The sequence below is a fragment of the Rhododendron vialii genome, chromosome 8a (genome assembly GCF_030253575.1).
Source record: "Rhododendron vialii isolate Sample 1 chromosome 8a, ASM3025357v1".
NCBI classification, from domain to species: domain Eukaryota; kingdom Viridiplantae; phylum Streptophyta; class Magnoliopsida; order Ericales; family Ericaceae; genus Rhododendron; species Rhododendron vialii.
The window spans coordinates 29,306,281-29,322,382 of NC_080564.1; the positions used below are offsets into that span (position 1 = coordinate 29,306,281).

At 40.2% G+C, this 16,102-nt stretch overlaps 3 protein-coding genes across 3 annotated transcripts in view; 2 read left to right on the plus strand and 1 right to left on the minus strand.

Annotated features, from left to right (window-relative positions):
• The window catches only part of LOC131336421 (probable amidase At4g34880), a 60,411-nt gene that overhangs the window by 13,298 nt on the left and 31,011 nt on the right, over positions 1–16,102 (minus strand). The gene's annotated exons all lie outside the window — the stretch shown is intronic.
• LOC131336425 (GDSL esterase/lipase At3g48460-like) lies at positions 6,288–9,490 on the plus strand. The gene is made up of 2 exons (XM_058372264.1): positions 6,288–6,963; positions 8,833–9,490. Exons 1-2 carry the CDS (start codon positions 6,331–6,333, stop codon positions 9,346–9,348), a joined length of 1,149 nt encoding a protein of 382 aa, XP_058228247.1. The 5' UTR covers positions 6,288–6,330; the 3' UTR covers positions 9,349–9,490.
• Positions 12,693–14,840, plus strand: LOC131336422 (GDSL esterase/lipase At3g48460-like). The gene is made up of 2 exons (XM_058372263.1): positions 12,693–13,648; positions 14,164–14,840. Exons 1-2 carry the CDS (start codon positions 12,980–12,982, stop codon positions 14,701–14,703), a joined length of 1,209 nt encoding a protein of 402 aa, XP_058228246.1. The 5' UTR covers positions 12,693–12,979; the 3' UTR covers positions 14,704–14,840.

Below are 16,102 nucleotides of genomic sequence, written 5' to 3' on the forward strand. Positions count from 1 at the left end.
AGAATTTTTTTTGACAGGGTCCTAGTAATTTGAGAGCTTTTGAAGCAGTTGTGATTTAAATAGCATCCGTTGTGCTTACATATGTTCAATTTTTGAATTTAGGTTATGGGTTTGAAAACTTTCCTCCTTGTATCAACATTGTTGCATCGTGTCAGACCTAACGTAGAAATGACATTTACCTGACGTAGAAATGACATTTACCAAAAAAAAAACATGGAATTGATAAATTTACCCTCAAGTTTCTCATGTAAGATTTTTGGAGAACTCAACAGGCGAATAATAGTGAATTAGTGAAAATAGTGAAATCTTTAACAAGAAATCACTGCCAATACTTGCTAACAGAGTTTTAGGGGACAAGCATGACAACGGTAGTCAGGCAATTTTAGAAAAAGAAGGGGGGAGTTTGCAAAAGTAAAAAACCTCAGGAGAAGTGCATGCAATTTTTCCTCACTTATACAAGTTTTTTTTTTTTGATCATTTCACTTATACAAGTTAGTAAAGATAAAAAAATGTTATCAATAATGAAGTTATCTTTTTTGTCATCCAGTACAAAAAAAATTCAATTTTGGGCCACATTCTTTTACTTTACTTATTCACCCCGTGATGAATGATTAATTTTAAAAGTTATGACAAAAAGCTTAAAAAATAGAAAAAACTGTAATGGAAAGATTTTCTTAAATCTTTAAACGGTCAAATTGTGAGCTCAGAAGAAAAAAAATGACAATGTCAAAAAGTGTCACTCACTTAATTGCAAGAGCGGAATTGTGAAACACCAATACCTGCTAACGTTAATTTCTGAAAAAGAAGGGGAGTATTGTGCAAAAGTTAAAAACCTCAGGGTAATTTAACGTACCACTTTATATAATAGTAGTACTAATTCAATAAAGACAAAATGAAATAAGTATAAAAACTAATTTCTCTCTTTTGTGTCTTGCCCTATGCTCCAACTCATCGTCCCTTCTAAAAAGCCCTAAATCGCGAAACCCTAAAAAATCGTCCGCCCATGGCCGACTGAGAGACTGTGTTGGATTTCTTGACCCATCTTCATCACGAACAAGCTCTGATTCACTCATTTGAGAGTTTCGTCAAAAACATCGACGATGAGCTCATCAAGCGATTGAAAGAGTTATAACGATGTATGAACAGCTCCGTGTCAAATATGCAGAAAGGGGTGAGGCGGTAGATGGTTTAATTGAGTCCGTAGATGTTGGTATTGAGCAGTGTTGAACTATGATGATCAAGGAGCTCGAAGCTATTCGTAATGATCAAACGGCGAAGGAAGAGGATATGGATGTGAGGATGGCATTGTTGTTCCTACAAGCAAAGCCGATTTTGGAAGAATTAATTTGTTAGAGCTCTTGGGAACGGGGACAAGACGTGCCGGGCTGTCAAAGATGTCCGGGCATTCAACACCCTCTTCAAGATGATGGGTGGTTTTCCCCGTCGGGTCATATGTACCACCGAAGAAGCATACACCGAAGAAGCAGAGGCTCTGACATCTAATCTCATGGAGGTGTGTACTAGCAGCCGTAGTAGCCTGAGTCACCACGGGGAGAGCCATCCGCGAAGTACCTGAAATACGACATTGGCGACAAAAAAAGGACTGACTGGTAAAACTCGTCTCTAGTTTTACATTTTGCGATGGTCAGTAGATTGCTTTTGCTTTTAAATATTTACGTGTTTGCACTGCTCTGCCTTAGGGAGGGTGTGGTTTTGAGTGTCCGATAGGAGAGGTTATGGAGAGGGAAGGGGCACAAGCATAAGGTGTGGGCTGAGAGGACAAGGATGGGATGTGTGGATCATGGCTACCCTCAAGGACAGGGATGGGAGGGTTGTGTGGATCGCGACTCAAACTTTTGTTCAAATGGAATTGTAGGGCAAAAACTTCTTGAATCTGCGAACTTTCTAGATTTTTAGAACTACTAATTGAACAAAAGTTCTAGAGTCGCAGCCCACACCCTATGCTCGTGCCCCTTCCCCCTTCACAACCTCTCATGCCGGACTCTCAAAACCACACCCTCTCCAAGGCACAGTAGTGCAAACACGTAAATATTTAAAAGCAATCTATTGACCATCACAAAATGTAAAACTAGAGCATTACCAGTCAGCCTTTCTTTTGCCGCCAATCACCAATGTCGTATCTCGGGTACTTTGTGGATGGCTCTCCCGGTGGTGACTCGGGCTGCTGCGGCTACTGGTACACCTCCATGAGATTAGATGTCGGAGCCTCGGCGTATGCTTCTTCGGTGGTACATATGATCCAAACAGGAAAACCACCCATCATCTTGAAGAGGGTATTGAACGCCCAGACATCTCTGACAGACCGGCACGTCTTGTCCCCATTCCCAATAGCTCTAACAAATTAATTCTTCCAAAACCGACTTTGCTTGTACGAACAACGATGCCATCCTCGAATTCATAGCCTCTTCCTTTGCTGTTTGATCATTACGAATAGCTTTGAGCTCCCTGATCATAGCTATCATAGCTCAACACTGCTCGATACCAATATCTACGGATTCAATTAAACCATCTACTGCCTTACCCCTTTTTGCATATTTGACACGGAGCTGTTCATATATCAACTCTTTGAATCGCTCGATGTGCTTATCATCATCGATGCTTCTGACGAAACTCTCAAATGAGTAAATCAGAGCTTCTTCGTGATGAAGATGGGTCAAAAAATCCAACACAGTCTCTCAGTTGGCCATGGGCAGACTTTTTAGGGTTTCGCGATTTAGGGCTTTTTAGAAGGGTCAATGAGTTGGAATATAGGGAAGACACAAAAGAGGGAAACGAGCTTTTATACTTATTTCATTTTGTCTTTATTGAATTAGTACTACTATTATATAAAGTGATATGTTAAATTACCCTGAGGTTTTTTACTTTTGCGCAATACTTGTATGTTCTGGGATTAAAGCAATCAGATCCAACAGTTCAGGAACAATGGGAGCATGATGCTTCCAAATCGTCTAGGAGCATCATAGCCGGAGCCGAGTGAACCGGATATAATTTCTTGAAAGCCGTGCACGTGCGTCGTCATGCTACACATGTCGTAACAAGGGAAAAGCGGTGACTCTTGTCAAAAAGGTGAAATATAAATTTGTATTCGAGCAAATTTCATTACTCTTCATTGCTTCTCTCTCCTAGAAGAGTGATACTTATTCACGGAGCCGCTGTAAAGAAGCTCTTTACAGAGCTAAACGATCCTAGCCGTCTGTTTCGGTATTGGACGATCCGGATTTTAATTAACTCTTCCCCAAAATTTTTTTATTAACATCCGAACGTTCAAAATACAGTTTCGATGCACCTCCATAAAAATTTCTTTCCGGTACCCTTATAAAGGAGTTTTTCTCCTCCTAGAATCCTTTTTCTTCCCATTCTTTCTTGGGAATGAAAGGCAGATAAGCCCAATAGGCCCACACTCATAAATAGCCTCCCCATAAAACCAAGAATTCATTACATGCACAGTCTGTCGGTGGGGGCCAAGTAATGGCTGGTCCTGGTGCATTAGAACACCACCATGACCAACCGCAGTGGTGGTGGTTGTGACTCGTGTCAGAGGAATCTATTGTGAGACAGTAATGTCATTGAACTATCATTTTACAGTAAAGATACACCTACAACAAAGGCTGTACAACAGTCGTGTATAGATAGTTTCATAAAAATAATTGAAGCCGCTCATTTTGTTCAAAATACTTTGTTTAGTGTCTCATGTAAAAAATATCTAAATCCGATATCGGGAAGGACATTTACGAATCATCTAACTTTGCTTCAAAATTTACCCTAAAATTTGAAGCAAAGTTGGATGATTCGTAAATGCCCTTCCCAATATCGGATTGAGATAATTTTTTATAGGGGTCCTAAATAAAGTATTTTGAACAAAATAAGCGATTCTGATCATCTTTGTGGAACCTAAGACGGGCGCGAAAACGATCTGTGCACGACGCATGTACAACATTTGCTATACCTGTAGCAGCATTCATCATTTTAACTGAATTCCATTTTTTGGCATCGAATAGATTTTAGACAAGTTCTAATCGCCTCAAACTTGTTCCTTGGTATGATCTTTCCTCTAACCTTGTTCAAACATGTGATGCTAGAAACCTAAGGGCCGCTAGATCGAAAGTTTATCTGATCGTTAATTTGAGGTGAGGTTTCAAAAATAATTAAGGTGCGCGCAAACTGCCATGAACATCCGTTAATAAAAAAAAATGTGATGCTAGTACGGTTGCAAGGCAAATCAAACTGGTAAACTCAGTCCACATCCGGCTCAATATAAGTTCATTCGAAATTACTTAGCTGTAGATAGAGTTAGGGTTTTTTCTTTTTGGTTCTGGATTTGGCCCGATAAATGTTTTAGGCTTGGCCTATAGGAGTGAACTTATTCCAATGAGTATTTTATTGGTTGGCTTTTTGCTAATCTCGAATTTGAGTCTTAGATTTTTTGGCACAGAATTGTTCTTACTTAGTTTAGAGATATGATGTGTTCAAGTCCTCTTATTCCTATGCATTCTTTTAAACTTATAATCTGAAAACTTATTTCGGTATTTTTTTACTTTTCGTAACTTTTTGTTTAGTTTTTCGTCGTAATTTTCAAGATTAATTGTTCGTCTCAACGAAACAAATCGAAAAAGTATAAAAATATGGACCGATGTTGAAAAAATTCAAATAAGACGGCATTTTAGACAAATAAAACAACCGTTTGATACTTTTTTTCTTTTTTAGTGAACTACTTTTGCTTTCGGTCATAATTTTGTACTTTTAGACTCCTCTCGTTGAGACGAATGATTAATTCCAAAAATTACGATGAAAAATTAAACAAAAAGTAAAAAATTCCGAAATAAATTTTAGATTATATGTTCACAAGAACGCATAAAGCTATTTAAGATGAACTAGATGTAATATGAACTGATATACAATAACCAAAACCGATTTTTTTAACATGCTTTTTCATAATATCTCCGTTCCACTAACAAAATAGGCTCCGTTCCGGAACAAAAAATAAGTCCTTATTTTTTAAGAATGCAATTTCAAGCTCAAAAATTATGGGTTTATTAAAATCTAAAAATATGCAATATGGATCTTGTTTGGAAGATCTCGATGAGATCTTTTATACGATGCAAAAAAAATTTTGAAAAATTATTTTTCATTTACTTTATTTTTGAGTTTGAAAATATGAAATTAATAAGCTGCTTATTTTTTAAGAAGGTTTCTGGAACAGTCGTTAAGTACTTATTTTTATACCTAATAAGAATCCATGTTCTACTAACTTCTGTTATTTTTTGATCGCTTATATCTTTTAATTTATACTAATGAATTTCATAATTTTGCGAACTTTGTATAATAGAAATAATTGTGATCTATCAAACAAAATCTATTTTACATATTTTTTGAGATTCATATTGAAAGATTTAAGCAATCAAAAATAACACACAGAATAAGTACTTATTTCTTAAGAACCCTTAGTGGAACAAGGTTCTTATTTTCTCTTCCAAAAATCCAAAATAAATACTTATTTCTTAAGTTTGTAAATTTGAAGCAACATTTAAAAAAAAAAATTTTACTCGATTCGACTCGTTTACTCTGGGCTTGAAACTCCACGAGCCTAAGCTCGCTTGGGATTGGCTTGCATATTTTACAAGCCAAGTCAAGCTTATCGCGAACACAAAATTTCAAACTCAAACCAAGCTTGAACATTTAGCCTTAAAAAAATTTCAAGCTCGAGCCAAATTTAAACACATATAACAAAGAGTCGAGCCAAGCCTGAACAACGTTGTGCTTGGCTTGTTTGGCTTGATTAACACCCCAGGCTAAAGTTAGTTAACTTGAGGTAGCAGGGCCCATTCGACCTAACTCCTGAGTCACACCGACTTGCAGTTAAGGCATCCATAAATTCCCGTGAAGTCCTACCAAATTCATTATTTTTACCGCCTTCATTTACACGAGTAGTTGCTTTTGTGGACCCTCAAGTCTTATAAAAGACTTGCAATTATAAGGTTCAAGTTTCAGTTAATTTCAGGACTATTAGAGGTTTGTTTAGCAATTAGCTTCAAAATTTTGGAATTAGTCGAGCTGCGTGCAAATTAGCTAGCCTGGGTTTCGGAATTAGTCGAGCTACGTGCAAACTGGCCCGAACATTAGGTTATATAAAAACGTTTCATATTTTTTTAAAGAAGATTAAGAAGATAGTGAAGTACCGTACCAGTGTTTATAATCGAAGTGAAAAGAGTAAGGGCATAGTAGTCAATTCAAAAAAGGGATGGGATATATAAGCCACAAGGAGCATTGCAACTTGCAAGTATAGCAACAGTAGGAAGAACCTAAAAGGCCATGAGAAAAATGGCTCCTCCCTTCACTTCTTTCTCTTCCCAAGTTACCCTTATCATCGCCATCACAACGTCCTTGTTCATCCTTTCATCTTCTACTTCCACCACCTCACCACCCCAGCCCCACCCCTTCAAGAAAATATACGCTTTCGGGGACTCAAACACCGACACCGGCAACACAAAAGCGGCCGAAAACCTCCCCTACGGCCGCACATTCTTCCACCACCCCACCAACCGGTTCTCCGACGGGCGGCTGGTGATCGACTTCGTAACGCAGGCACTGTCACTCCCTTTCCTGCCCCCTTACCTCGACCAAAATGCTGATAAATCAATAGGAGTTAACTTTGCAGTGGCTGGATCCACCGCAATAAGCCACAGTTTCTTTGTCAAGAACAATCTCACACTTGATCTTACTCCTCAGTCACTTGAAACCCAACTTGATTGGTTCAACAAGCACTTGGAGGCTCAGGGGTGCAAAGGGGCTGAAACAAGAAGCCAATGTGATGAAGCAATGAACGATGCTTTGTTTTGGGTTGGTGAAATCGGAGCCAATGACTATGCTTATACCATTGGATCCTCTGTGTCAGGCAGCACCATTCAACAGCTTGCAGTTGAGAGTGTCACTGGGTTTCTGCAGGTAATTAATGAAGCATTAGTTTTCTACTCTCTAGCTAAGTTCCGCTAAGATTTTTGAACTTTTTCTCGTTTTGTTTTTATTCAATTTTTTTTTTCGTTATTAGTTTTACGCCTAACTTTTGTTTGTTGGGTTTGTTGATTGGCAAAAAAATATGGATATAGATCAAGAAAATGATTTTCACACCGACCTTTTCTTGATATCCTGTTTTCATTAGATTAAAAAATATATATCACACAACAAAGAGTAATGCCTTAAAATAAAGTACAAATTATAAGAAGGAAAATACAAATATCAATTCCCCTAACATAATCATAAACTGTCCTGATTTTTGGTCATGATTCGTGATTGTTATGCTAGGAATTCCTACACTTTACCCCCACATGACTGTTTGCTTATCCATGAAACTTTTGTGGTGCATTCTGGACACTTTTGTGTAGAGGTGGTAATTTTAATCCATTTTTGTGAACCCGTCCAAATCCGGCCACTTATAATCCAACTCAACCCATATTTACATGGGTTTAGGTAGATTGAAAATGGGTTCAATATGGGCTAGAATTAAAAGGACCCAGCTTTCTTTCTATTCCTTGTTTTGGTTTACGAATGATTGTTGCGTGTCGGCTGCGTGTTGTTTGGAACGTGAGAATGCTAGTTATTTGGTATCAAACTTCTTTCTTCTGATTCCTTCAACGTTTTCTTTTACGGTAAACTATTTTTTTATTTTAATCTGCAAGGTAAAAGTTTTTTTACACTGTATTTTTTATAAATACCAGCGAACTCTATATAATCGTGGAACAGGATTTTGACACGTGGGTAAAATCAACAAGTAGTGAAGGTATCATCGGTCCTCGCTTGCGGTTTGCAAAACAGAGTGTTTTTTGGATTATTTTTGGCTTTATTAAATAAATAAAGGGAGTAAAACGGGTTGGGTGGGTTTGGACCATTTTTTTTTAATTTTTTGATTCTTCTATTTTTTTTGAAAGGATGATTCTTCTATTTGAATAGAACCAATAATCCACAAAAAAAATTGACGCAGAACGTACAAATAAAAAAATTAAAAATTGGCTTATATAGCCGAAAGACCCCACGGAGTTTTGCTCATTTGTGAACATGTTTCAACCCATATCGGGAGAAGACGGTAGAGAAGGAAAAGAAGGGAGGGAGAACGAGGATGGGGGAGAAGAGAAAAGGAGGGGGGGAGAGGGAAAATGGGCCGGGCTGGACGGATTTGGGTTTGACTTGACCCATATTCGACCTGACTCATTTCAACATGTTTACTATTTGACCCGCCCATATTTGACCCGTTTCAATCCGCTCAGACTCGCCCATTTGCCACCTCTACTTTTGTGTAAAACTTTTGTCGGCCTACAACAGTATTAAATCCAAGAATGATGCCATAACACAACTTCAAACACAATTGTGTCCTGAATTGCTCGATGCACGTGAGTTTGCGTACCTCGATTGGCTCTGAACACAGTTTTATTCGGAGTTGTGTTATAAAGTTGTGTCACACTTTTTGCTAATCTAAGAGCGAAGCTATAATAACAACGTCAAACACAATTGTGTCCTGCGGTTCAATGAATGTGAGCCCGCATACCTCGAATGGCTTTGAAAACAGTTTTGTTTAGAGTTGTGTTATAAAGTTGTGTTACTTTTGGCTAATCCAAAAGGGGAGCACTGCATTTTTTCAGGATTAGACCCACCCTCCACAAAGATGAATGCTCACTCACTCCACTCTGTTCCATTTTTTCCATGGGTATGCAAAATCAATGTTGTGGCAGATCCTTAGTTCCACTCTTACATGTGAATAATTTTAACCTCCAGACTCCAGTTCTTGATTCACTGAGTTCACTACATTGTATTGGTTCACAGGCATTGTTGACAAAGGGTGCAAAGTACATAGTGGTCCAAGGCCTCCCCCCAACAGGCTGCTTAACACTGACCTTGGCACTGTTTGGAAACGAGGACAGAGACAACATCGGTTGCGTTGCAAGCGCAAACCACCAAAGCTACCGCCACAACGCTGTGCTCCAGTCCAAGTTACACGATTTCAGGACCCGATTCCCCCATTCTGTCATAGTTTATGCCGATTACTGGAATTCCTACCGCACCGTCGTGAAGAACGCGGGCAAGTACGGGTTCAGGGAACCTTTCAAAGCCTGCTGTGGGTCGGGGGGCGGACCCTACAACTTCCAAGTGTCTGATTGGTGCGGATCGACGTCGTCGAGCTCATGCTCGAACCCTTCCGAGTACATCAATTGGGACGGAGTTCACCTCACCGAAGCAATGTATAAGGCGCTTTCTGACTCCTTCCTCAAAGGATCGTTCTGTCGTCCTCCTTTCAAGTACTTGCTAGGCAGGAAAAATCAAGCAGGCGGGGAGTACTAATAAGGACAACGTTGTATCGCAGTTTTTAGTAGTCTTTTTCTGTTAGCAGATTTAGACAGATGAGCTAGTAGGTGAAGAAATGCAAGGGCAGAAGGGATACAATATGGCTTCTATGAAATAACATACTACTTGCCTGTGTAAATCTTTTCCATAGATTTCCCTTCAATGACTGCAATAATTCAGAGGGATCCATCAAACAAACAGAGAAATCTAAGTATATCAGGTCCTCACTCAAATTCAGTATAAAGTGACATAGGCACGAGTCCTCTATTCATATAGAAGGTTTTCCCCCAACATAACTGTAACAACTCGCGCCAACTGACCTGCTAATCCAATGACCCTTAGCCTAAACACGCGGCTCAATAGGTTAACCTTGAATTATACAGTAGCTCTGGTTAGGTTTCATTATATACTAAACCATTTTCAATAGTTGAGCACATGAAAACACTAAACCACAATGCATACAACTAAGAAAGAGCGATATCGGTATATATCAGACACGGTAGTGAACTAGTGATTGATGCACGCTGCATGACAATAGTTGAGCAAAACCATTCTCGTGCGCAGGGCTCTAGGCAGATTCCACATCCAATCTCTCTCCAAAACCTTCTCTCCTCTCCTCTCATCTCTTCCGACCAATCGATACGAAGCCATAAGCTCCATATGGGTTGAGAAAACCTGAAGAATGAAGGGAATCAAGTCATCAACTAGTATAAACTATGGTTTCTTTTCTTGACTCTGGAAACACATGAGAACCCCACGTTCAAACGAAGAAAAAGAAAGTTTTGTGTTGTTATTGTTTACACCCATTTTTGGCCAAAATTCAGAAAATCAATTTGTTGGTTAGAAGAAGGCCTTGAATGAAGGTCTCAAGTGTTAAAACGTTTCATGATCGGTCATCCACGAAATCGGGCCGATTTGAACGCCATTGATCGAGTTGAGTTTTCAAAAGCCTGGGCCAAATTATGCCTCAGATTTCGTTATCACAAGCCCAAGCTCAAGATTGGCCGAAGACTTGGGTTGACCCACTAGATCTGAGTGTTTTATCCAGGCCTAGGCCAGTTCTTAGAAATAATAAGGCCTTCTAAGTGGGCCTAAATCAGTTAAAGCCCAAGTTTTCTTTCCAAACTTGGGCTCGCATGGCTTACAAAGAGAATAGACCTATGATGCTCCTCAAGTTCAGGCCCAAGTAATAAATGGGCCTACTTCTTAAAGAAAACGTCACCTATGGCTTTCAGTTGGCAGGGAAAAGGTCTCAAGCTGCTCACAAGCAGCTCAAAGGCCTAGAATGTTCTTGCTGGGCAGATCTAGGTAAGCTGCTTACAAGCAGCTCAAGGTCTGAGTCTTTACTACCCTTCAGCATGAAGCAAGGCTTGGGACACATGGCAACCATACATGGAGACATCCCAAGCAGCTCACAAGCAGCTTAGGCCTGGACAAGCAGCTCAAAGGTCTAGAAGGTTCTATCTAACATCACATAAGTTGCTCACAAGCAGCTCAACTAGGCCTGCGTTTTTTGCCTTGGTGGGCCCAAATATCCATTTTTTATAAACATCCATGCTCACAAGCAGCTCAAATGTCTCAAGCTGCTCACAAGTAGCTCAAAGGCCTAGAATGTTCTTGTTTGGCAAATCTAGGTAAGTTGCTTACAAGCAGCTCAAGGTCTGAACTGGTGGGACCCCATTCTTCAGCACGATGCAAGGCCAGGGACATGTGACGTACATGCAACCCATGAAGATGCTAGTGAATGACTCTTGCAGACCTAAGCAAGCTGCTCACAAGCAGCTCACCTAGACCTGTTTGATCTTTTGATTCTCGATCCTTCTTTCGTAAGGAATCAAGCTCAAAGGGTTTAAGGGCCCACAAGAGGTGCAAGGCCCAATAAAATGATAGGAAGGCCTGGAGTAATATTAGTCTTCAGCTGTGGTGGGCTCGGAAGGAGTCCATTCAAGCAATAGCTTGAGTATTGAAACAACTCAAATGGCCTGGATGCTGCAAGAACTGAAATTATTTTTGCCCTTTTGCAAAGTTTTACACAAAGAAGAAGGATTTCTCAGGCCTTTGCTGTTTTCTTTTAGTAGAAGGCACGTTTTGTTCAGGGAGCAGCCCCTCATTGGAGCATTTCGGAGCTGCTCAAGCCCAAGCCTCTGCTAGAAGGCCACATGGTAGCCATGCATTAGAGCAATTGAAGCAGCTCAAGGCCTGTAGCTCCTATAAATACCAGAATTTCAGGCCTTGGGCAAACAGGCAGAGGTCCCTGACCATCAAGCCCCCAACTTATGCAAATTTATTTTTTAATTATCTTCTATCTTTCGGTCCACGACCATCAAGCCCACGGCTTATCCAATTTATCCTTACTTTCCCGTTCAATTTAGCCAAGCCTAGGTTTTATTTCATTACCTTGTAACCAGACTTTGTTAAACCGTTAATAAAGTTCTTTTAATTCTGTTTTAGGCCTTGTTCTACTTTTCTTTCCATTTTTCACACGGTTTGAAAATACTAAGTCCTTATCCCGACAAAGCAAACCGACGAACCATCACGAGGCCTTACCCTTTGGGCCAAGCACAATCACTCGAAAGAAGTCAGATTTTGAGGCCTCCAGGCCTTGAAAACAACTCGAACAGCGGACCTATCCTAACATGCCCGCATTCCAAGCCAATTTAGTTTTGAAGCATTTTGCGGAGAAACAGTTATACAATGAAGAACACAAACAAAAGCCATCAAAAGGCCACCTAGAAAGGAAGCAGAAAAATCGGTCAAGTACAGAATCTCATAAATCCAATAGAAATGTGGGATTGCTGACACTTTGAACGTAGTCGAGTAAAGAGGGACAACCTACACATGGCATTAACACCTGATTTACTGACTTAACAGTTGGGTGGGGTTCAGGTCCTCTCTGTAACTTCTTATTAATTTCGGTGCATTTTCGGACGTTGAATCACATAAAAAAATCTTCGGTCTTAGGATTTTCACGAGATCCAGAGCCGAAAAAATGGACAGAAGTTTGAGTACAAACAAGCACATTGAAGGCTGCCATTTACTAGTTCCCTCCCAACTAATTCCTGATTGTTATCTACCAAAAGTCATTATCCTCACCTTCCTCATTTACTCCAGCAGCTGCAAATGTGGGCCCTCCCAGTTCATCAGCTGAATTGTTTCTGAGGTTTCCTGCATACTCACATGGATGAGCCTAGATTAAATTTTGATCTCCTTAATCGCTCACAAGATTTTTAAGTTCATGTGTCTTTTAGCAATCATATGGTACCATGAACAAGAGGTAAGTAGGAAAAACTTCCACATGAATAACCATATTTTGAATCAAGTAAATTAAAGAGGAGTGATTTTCGCACCCCAAAAATTGTTAACCGCGGGAGTGCAAAAATCAACTCATATTGATTCTCACACTCGCCAAAAGAACAATCAGCTAGCCTTGCTCATATTGATTTTCACACTGCCCTTGGGAGTGGAGTACGGTTCGGTTAACAATTTGGAGGGTGCGAAATCACCTAAAATAAAACGTCATTAAAGAAGAGCAAGGCTAGCCGTAATTACAGGTAGGATGGGATTATATAAAGCCCAGAAAGAGCATTGCCTGTCCAACAAACTCTAGGTAGAAAGGGCTTTGCTTGAAATGGCCCCTCCCTTCACTTCTCTCTCTTCCCAAATTGCCCTCATCACCCTCACCACCTCCATCTTCTTCCTCTCCTCTTCTCTGCCTCCGGCTTCTTCAGCTACCACTCCTACTCCAAGCCACCCCCGCCCCTTCAAAAAAATCTACGCTTTCGGAGACTCGTACACCGACACCGGCAACACGGTATCGACCACGGGCCCGAGCGGTTTCAACTATGTGTCAAGCCCCCCTTACGGCAGCACATTCTTCCACCACTCCACCAACCGATACTCCGACGGACGGCTCGTGATCGACTTCGTGGCAGAAGCGCTGTCCCTCCCATACTTGCCCCCTTACCTCGGCAAAAAAGCTGATAAATCAACGGGTATCAATTTTGCAGTGGCTGGATCCACTGCGATAAGGCACAGGTTCTTTGTCAAGAACAACCTCACACTGAACATCACTCCCCAGTCACTTGTGACCCAGCTCCAATGGTTCAACAAGACCTTGGAGGCTCAAGGCTGTAAAGGGCCAACAACAAGAAGCAGCCAGTGTGATGAAGCAATGAATGATGCTTTGTTTTGGGTTGGTGAGATAGGAGCCAATGACTATGCTTATACCCTTGGATCCTCAGTGTCAAGCAGCACCATTCAACAGCTTGCAATTAAGAGCGTCACTGGGTTTCTGCAGGTAATTAGTTAAGCATTTCATACAGAGGCTCCATTCTTGTAAACTCATTTCTTTTTCGTTTTGTGGGTTTTGTTCGTCTTCTGATGTTTTGTTAGATTCGAGTGATATTTTTTGGATTAATCATCCGTGTCGACGAGAGGTGTCTGAAAAGGTGTCTTTGAAAAAGACAAAATTACGGCAGAAAGCAAAAAAAGAAAGTTTACTATAGACGAAAAAAATACCAATTAAATAATTGTTTTATTTGTCTAAAGTGACGGCTTATTTGATTTTTTTCAACATCAATCAATATTTCTATACTTTTCCGATTCTTTTTTTCGAGATAAATGATTAACCCTAAAAATTACAACAAATTTCATAGTCCCCCTACGCGAAAATCCTAGCTCCGTCCCTCACCCTCCACCAAGATAAACGCTTAGGCACTGCATTTGGACACTTAAGAATTTTTTTTCCTGGGTTTTGTAGCATTGATGTTGGTTCAGATTCATAGTTTCGCTCAACATTGTATTGGTCCACAGGCACTTTTGACAAGGGGTGCAAAATATATTGTTGTTCAAGGCCTCCCCCCAACAGGCTGCTTAACCCTGGCCATGTTCCTATTTTCCGAGGACGACAGAGACGACATGGGTTGCATTGCTAGCGTAAACAAGCAAAGCTTAGACCACAACAACGTGTTGCAGTCCAAGTTGCACGACCTCAGAACGCAATTCCCTCATTCCGTGATAGTTTACGCCGATTACTGGAGTTCCTACCAAACTATCATGAAGAGTATGGGCAAGCACGGGTTCAGGGAGCCCTTCGAAGCCTGTTGCGGGACTGGGGGCAGACCTTACAACTTCCTACCGCTCAGTGCGTGTGGATCGCCATCGTCAAGCTCGTGCTCAGACCCTTCCCAGTACATGAATTGGGATGGAGTTCACCTCACGGAAGCCATGTACAAGGCTGTTTCGGAGTCGTTTCTCAATGGATCGTTCAGTCATCCTCCGTTTGAGTACTTGCTAGGCAGGAAGAAGCAAGCTGCTGGAAAATACTCATCAGTGGTCACCGATTCGACATAATATCGGCTTGTTATAGTAGTGTTTGTTGTCAGTGGCACCATATCTTCAAGAACTTAAAAGGCCTCCGCCCATTCAATAGAGCTTTTTTCAAATTTTCTCCCTCCTGAAATCCAGAATTTCGTTTTGAACTCGAGAAACTATAGTAATATGTCATTGGTTGCGGGACTATGTTTATTCATCTAATCCTCATTTCAAGGACACAGGGGCACTAGAAAAACAATGAGATTTTTATTTTTTTCCCCTTTTGTAGATTAAGAGTAAAATGATGTTTCGGATGCGTTGCAGAGCGTTTCATGCATGATGAGAGCTTTGTACCTTGCACCGTGGTAAATTCGAATCGAAAGTATGTTCGCTTGGTGAATGTCCCACTCTGAAACCATAAATTGAATGTTGAGTACTTTGAACAATAAAACGAGTCAGATGTAACATAGATTGCACAAGCTTGGCTAGGGATTTCCATTCAATAACTGGGCCACGGATTCACATTTTTCAAGCCCACACGGAGAATACAAATATATATTCACCGCTCAAATTCTGAGAGCAACATAGGGTTCCACAGAGTCCTCTTGTCGATGCCAGTGGTGGAGCCAGGATTTCGGTTCAGGCAGCCGACTTAGTGAACATATTTTTATGTAAGCACATGCTTATTAGCATATATATTATAGAGATTTTGCTTTTCAATATAATACATTTTTGTACATTAAGATTATAGAACTCTGCTATAGGTACCGACGGTACCCATACCGACAGGATACCGATGGCAACGCGGGGCTCACTATGGAGACGTACAAAATATCTAAGCCATTCATCAATAATTTTAAAACAAAAAACCAAGAGTGTTCCGCGAAAAATAAGCTCAATCTAATATATGTAGATGTTTGATCCAGTCTTCCCATTTCTCATCCAATCTTTCCATTTTTGCCAATTTTTCAAAAAATGGGAAGATTAGATCAAGCACGTGCACATATCGGATTGAATTGATTTTCCACAAGCCCACTCTGTTTGATTTTTAAAATTATTGAACGGCTTGGATATTTCATGCGGGACCCGTAGTTGGCCCAACGTGGCTATAGGAATGAGACCATCGTCCCTCTAGCTTTTCTAAAGATTATATTAGCTTAATGCAGTAAAAGATTTGTTCTATTATTTCATTAGGCTACTACAACACTGCATATTTATTATGTATTGACGAAAAAATTTAAGAAATAAGAATGTCAAATAACTTGATGTTATTCGATCAAGCCAATATCTTAGGATTATAGCTGCTTCTTATTCTTCATAACAATGATCTTTTCAAATAGCAAGCACACAGAAAAATACTTATTCACAACCAATTTCAAGCGTAGACTTGAAAAGTGGATGTGAGTATAAAATATACGTAATTACAGTAGATACTATA

What these genes read in the sequence shown, in the direction of transcription:
- LOC131336425 (XM_058372264.1), top strand. Translation starts at nt 6,331, where the DNA reads ATGAGAAAAATGGCTCCTCCCTTCACTTCTTTCTCTTCCCAAGTTACC. An exon ending in GTGTCACTGGGTTTCTGCAG is followed by an intron (nt 6,964 to 8,832) that starts GTAATTAATGAA and finishes ATTGGTTCACAG; the next exon opens with GCATTGTTGACAAAGGGTGC.
- LOC131336422 (XM_058372263.1), top strand. Translation starts at nt 12,980, where the DNA reads ATGGCCCCTCCCTTCACTTCTCTCTCTTCCCAAATTGCCCTCATCACC. An exon ending in GCGTCACTGGGTTTCTGCAG is followed by an intron (nt 13,649 to 14,163) that starts GTAATTAGTTAA and finishes ATTGGTCCACAG; the next exon opens with GCACTTTTGACAAGGGGTGC.